Source organism: Eleutherodactylus coqui, chromosome 9, assembly GCF_035609145.1.
Source record: "Eleutherodactylus coqui strain aEleCoq1 chromosome 9, aEleCoq1.hap1, whole genome shotgun sequence".
In the NCBI taxonomy this organism is placed as follows: Eukaryota; Metazoa; Chordata; class Amphibia; order Anura; family Eleutherodactylidae; genus Eleutherodactylus; species Eleutherodactylus coqui.
In genome coordinates this window covers 51,308,679-51,314,678 of record NC_089845.1, presented here as the reverse complement: position 1 = coordinate 51,314,678, position 6,000 = coordinate 51,308,679, and the positions used below count along the sequence as shown (strand labels likewise).

The following is a 6,000-nucleotide window of genomic DNA, read 5'->3' as shown; positions in this document are numbered from 1 at the left end:
AAACAGAACAGATGAAACTAACGGGGCTGATTGGAGTTTTGCGGTCCAACAACGCCTGATGTCGCACTCATGTACGTGTAATGTCCCCGCAGATGCGAAGCGGTTTTGTCAAATACGCCTCCCATCACTTCTGCACGGTTGTGATCCTCCGGCGCGGCGTTCAACCACATCAGAGGATCGACGAGTGTTTCCCACCGTCGCATCGCACGATGTCTTCTCCGGCCCCATTGACAACCATGAGCCAGGCGTTCCGATTTTTTTTTTTCCCCCCCCAACTTTGTGATACGGGAAAGAAGCCGCCCCTTTATATGACCCCACTGCAAAAATTGGGGTTCATATTTGTGTCTTGCAACGCACAAATCCTGCACCGTTTTCTTGGCCGTATGACATCTGCCGTAGGGTATTGTTCACACGTAGCGGAAATACCGCCGATTCGCCGTGGCAGAATTCGCAGCATTTTCAGGTTAAAAGCTTCGTTAAATTCTGCCCAATCGGTACGGCTTTTGCCTATGGTTCCGATTTCAGCCCGTGCAACGGAGCGCCGCCGCTGGTCATGTGATGCGGAGGTAGTGGCGCCATTTACCCTAGGTGGCGCTCTTGGTGGGCTGTATTTGGGAGGCTGAAATCTGATTTAGCGTATTTTGCCTCCTGAATACATAGGGCACACTGCGCTGCACTGGAGCCTCCTGCCATGTCTGCCCCCTCAGTAACACTACACTGCCTTCTCCTCTTCCCCTCCATCCCAGCTTGTTGGGTATCCAAGCATTACAAGCCCCGCCCCCTCCGGCCCCACGTGACCCGCTGACGCCACGGTGACGTCAGGGAGTCTTTCTCTGCATGGGAACGAGAGACCCCACCCTGCAGCCGCTGCTATTGGCTGGCGGAGGCCGAGCAGAGAACACAGTGCAGACCTCACTGCTGCTGGAGTTCACTCTGGTGCAGCGCAAACGTGACTTACAGCAATTCGGCTTTTTTTTTTGTAAACTTTTTTTTGTTTTTGCCTCTTCTCCCCCGTTATTTATGCCCCCCCTCGCGCTGCTTTGTAGCCCCCTCCTCCCCTCCTCCAGGTGACATTACGGAGCAACATGTAGCTGCTGAGCCGGCGGGGACGACAACCATGTTCCACTGGCACTGGAGACTGTGAAGAGCCACAAAGGAGCGCAGGGCGGCGTTAGTCTTGTCTGTTCGCTTCTCCGGCGATGTCTGCACCGCGGCGGCTCTTTTGCTAGGAGTCAGCCCGTGTATGCACAAAGGATCTAGCGGCAAGCCCGGGCACAAGGCGCGGAGGGTCGGATTACTCGTGCCCCCCTCGGCGGTGCAGCGCTCGCTCGGCTCGGTCGGGGCTTTAATTCATGCGGCAGTCGTTGTCGGAGCCGATCTGGATGAGCAGAATGAGCAAGGAAAGGCCCAAGAGGAACATCATCCAGAAGAAATATGTAAGTAGCGGCGGGCATTGTTGTGGGGGCACCCCTCCAGGAGGACCTTTAAATGCCAGGGCTGCTGACTCTGCCCTCTCTGTTTATGTTTTTGCAAATTTTTTTTTTTTTTGCAATTGCATTTTTATTTTAACCCTTGCCATGTCTGCTGTGACCTCAGATGACACAATCTTTGGGATTCTAATAATGGCTTTTTTTTTTTAAGTTCGATCCTTTGTGTGAGCCCCCACCCCCATCTCCCCCCCCCCCCCCCCCCTCTTTTTTTTTTTTTTAAGATTTGCCCCCTATTGTGGTGGCACAGAAGCCCGCATTGCAGAGGGGGCACCACCGAGATGGAAGCTGCCTTTTGTTCAGTATGTAGGGTGAGCAGAACGTGGCGATGGGCGAGAATAAATAGAAAACTTGCACAAGCCTCCCCCCCCCCCCCCCCCCCTTCCTTCTTCTTCTCCTCCTCCTCCTCCTCTCTGTATTTGGAGGAACTCATGCCACCCTACAAGGAGTCGTGTCGCAGAGATTCTGCCTGGCAACATCTCAACTCCCCCCCCCCCCCCCCTCGAAAAAAAAATGGAGGGGGTTAGGGGGAGGTGTTTTTGTTTGGAAAGGGGTTGCAGGGAAGGGTATATAGAGTATATACTGCATGTGCCGAGCAGACCGTGGCCCATAAATCAGCCCCCTTTCCCTCCCACTTGCAGCCAGAAGCATGGCTGCTGTCTGCTCGCCTGGCCTTCCCCCTCTCTCGCTACGTCTCCTCCTTCCTTCTTCTTCCATCTGCAGCCTGGAGAGAGAAGCAGCAACAGGTTCTGCCGGACGGGCAGCCTGACTGTGCCAAGGGGCGCTCTGACGTCACAATGCCTTGACCAGCTCTGTTGGTGGTCGTGCCGTTCTGACGTCACTAGTTGTTGGAAGGGGGACAGGGGGTGATGGCACGTCCTAATAAGAGGCGGGGTGGCCTGCCGGTGCCCTCTGGGGACTGTGCTGGCGTCACACGACCTGTAATGGCTGCTTTGTGAGGTGATGATGATGGGTATTACCTAAGGGAGAAGGCTAGACGGTGATGGCGGCTCCAGGAAGGCCTGGAATGGAGATTATATAACACTGAGGGAGATGGGAAGACTGTAGAGCAGGGAGGGGGGGTGGTATGATATGACGACCACAATGCTGCTCTGTGCCACCCCAAGCATCTGGACATGCGGATGCTCACAATGTAGTGTCCATGTCGGGGTGAAGAGGAGCAGCACGTAGCAGGGCAATGAGAACAGACAAGTACTAAGTGCGCTGTGTAGCGTAGCCATGTCTGGGTCCCCATATATATTAGGACAAGTACTAAGGGTGCCCTGTGTAGCCATGTCTGGTCCCCTATATATAAGGACAAGTACTAAGGGTGCCCTGTGTAGCCATGTCTGTGTCCCCTATATATTAGGACAAGTACTAAGGGTGCACTGTGTAGCCATGTCTGGGTCCCCTATATATTAGGACAAGTACTAAGGGTGCACTGTGTAGCCATGTCTGGGTCCCCTATATATTAGGACAAGTACTAAGGGTGCACTGTGTAGCCATGTCTGGGTCCCCTATATATTAGGACAAGTACTAAGGGTGCACTGTGTAGCCATGTCTGGGTCCCCTATATATTAGGACAAGTACTAAGGGTGCACTGTGTAGCCATGTCTGGGTCCCCTATATATTAGGACAAGTACTAAGGGTGCACTGTGTAGCCATGTCTGGGTCCCCTATATATTAGGACAAGTACTAAGGGTGCACTGTGTAGCCATGTCTGGGTCCCCTATATATTAGGACAAGTACTAAGGGTGCACTGTGTAGCCATGTCTGGGTCCCCTATATATTAGGACAAGTACTAAGGGTGCACTGTGTAGCCATGTCTGGGTCCCCTATATATTAGGACAAGTACTAAGGGTGCACTGTGTAGCCATGTCTGGGTCCCCTATATATTAGGACAAGTACTAAGGGTGCACTGTGTAGCCATGTCTGGGTCCCCTATATATTAGGACAAGTACTAAGGGTGCACTGTGTAGCCATGTCTGGGTCCCCTATATATTAGGACAAGTACTAAGGGTTCACTGTGTATTCATGTCTGGGTCCCTATATATTAGGACAAGTACTAAGGGTACGCTGTGTAGTCATGTCTGGGTCCCTATATATTAGGACAAGTACTAAGGGTACGCTGTGTAGTCATGTCTGGGTCCCCTACATATTAGGACAAGTACTAAGGGTGCACTGTGTAGCCATGTCTGGGTCCCCTACATATTAGGACAAGTACTAAGGGTTCACTGTGTAGCCATCCATGTCTGGTCTCCTATATATTGTGAAGAGCTTATAAACCAAAAGAGCGTTCACATAACTCAGTGTTATGATATTCATCTCCATGGTGCTAACCAGACCAGCTGTTCCTGAGTGTACCCACTCCTGGGCATAAATGCCAACACGTTCCTCCATCTTGATAGATCTTGGTAACTATCTTTTGCCCAATGCCTTATGCCCCCACAGCTTTTTAAGGACTGTTGGCCATCATCCCAACTATAGTTTATGGAATTGTCCTGTCTGGAGCAAGTTGTTGTCCTGTTGAGTCTACAAGGGGCTGGAGTATACACCGTCTATTGTCCATTATGCCATGTTCTTGTGTGCCGCCGGCTCTACGGCACTTGGATACCCTAGTGCCATGATCAGTAAGTGCATGTGGTGATCAGAAATCCATGATTCTCCAGTATGTTGGGCAATCCCTCTCTCTTCCCGTAGGGTAGATGTAGAATGTGTTACTTCATTACCATCACAGCGAGGCATCTGAACATAGTGAGATGTCCCTCACCAATCGCCTGTGGAAGTAGTGGGAGATGTTCTTCGTTGACCACCTAGTCTAAACTTCACCATTTTTTTTTCTTTATAAAAGTAAATAATGGCAATCCATATTATTCCATGTTTCGTGCCGCATCGGGTCTCCGCGTTCGCTAGCGCTTGCTATAAATACATCTAATAGGATAAGCCTTGCATTCACAGGCATCGTTTGTTGGCCATCCAAGAGTTTCGAGGCTTTGTACTGGTAGGGTGCCAGGATAGAGGACTGAATTTACTGCAGGACTGTGGTTTATTAACCATTGTGTAATAATGTGTGGTTCTATTGGCCAGATGTTCACCATACCAAATGTGCGCTGCTCAACACCGGAGAACTGAATGCTGCCTTCACCCGGCCACAGATAGACATGTCTATCAGAATGCTAATGTGCTGCCGGTTGGCGCCCGATCACTAGATTTTCTGGTATGTCGGGAGTCCCAATAGAAGTCCTCTATCAATCTACTTTCATGAGGCACCAGGTTATCGAATTATCAAAGGAGTTCTGAAGGAGTTAGAGAATACTAGAACTTTTTGTTCATATAGGCCTGATGAGGCCCGGGGAGTAGAGATGAGCATGTATACTCGCTAAGGCACATTACTCGAGGGAGTAGTGCCTTAGCCGAGTATCTCCCCGCTCGTCTCTAAAGATTCGAGGGCCGGCGCGGGTGACAGGTGAGTTGCGGCGGGGAGAGAGAGATCTCCCCTCCGTTCCTCCCCGGCGGCCCTCGAATCTTTAGAGACGAGCGGGGAGATACTCGGCTAAGGCACTACTCGCTCGAGTAATGTGCCTTAGCCAGTATACTCGCTCATCTCTATCGGGGAGTAATACCGTATATGTGAAAGTCTTTAGGTCCCTATTGTCTAGTGTTAGACTTGCCTTCAAAAATTTTCTAAAAATCCCTTTTTTGTTGCTTTATGAAGTGTTTGATGTTTTTGAAGCCCGGAATGTTAGATTCCTAAAATATGGCTGTCCTAAAAATTTAGGGAAGAAAATACCGTAAAACATTTGGTATCGGACGGTCGTGAATCGGTGTTGCATACATACTTGGAGGCGATGGTTCTCTTGTTTCTTGTGCTACTGGACAGAAGCCTTCGTTTTCGTCTCCTTTTCTAAGGTCGAAGTCTCTGGCTGTAAGTTTCTAACCTTGTGTCTGGTTAGTGAAGTTGAACTACTTTTGCAAGATCACTCAAAAAAAAAAATGGCGCACACCGTACACTGCTGAAGTATGCAAAGAACTGGATTAGAAACCATGCGTTCAAATGTTAGTCTGCAAAGCCTCATTGAAATTAATGGAGGCGTCGTACAGTGTTTAATGCGGCATGTGAAACGCTATAAAAGGCGGTGAGGGTGGGCTTAGGCCAGCGCATGAGGATGCAGCAGGTACACAATGACACGCGTGTCGCTCGTCCCCAGGCACTATCTTGGTGAGCGACCCCATATAAATCAATGGGCTATTGGCATTGGGTGCCATGTGTGACGCTCAATGACCGTACACCCGTGTGAGCGGGTTTAGGGTCACAAGTTTGCTGTAGCTTATAACAACTTCTTGTTCTTTGGAAGACTGAGCATTTCTATTCAGATCAAAGTATTTGCTGCTTATTGGGCTTAGGACAGTGGTACCTCAAATTATCGTATGGGCGCGCATAATACGCAGTGAATAGAACCCATTCATTTAAGGAGAGCACCTAGAGGTGTTGCCAGAAACCTATTGCACACTG

General features: G+C 50.0%; 1 protein-coding gene across 2 annotated transcripts in view; it reads left to right on the top strand.

The window, feature by feature from the left end:
• The first annotated feature begins 885 nt into the window (after nt 1–885).
• Nucleotides 886–6,000, top strand: part of JARID2 (jumonji and AT-rich interaction domain containing 2) — a 167,615-nt gene continuing 162,500 nt past the window's right edge. Inside the window, exon 1 of one of the 2 annotated variants that reach the window (XM_066579388.1) lies at nt 886–1,436. In XM_066579388.1, coding sequence (XP_066435485.1) covers nt 1,353–1,436 — 84 coding nt within the window. In that variant the 5' untranslated portion in view covers nt 886–1,352. The remainder of the gene's footprint in view (nt 1,437–6,000) is intronic. The other variant, XM_066579389.1, reaches the window with a different exon arrangement.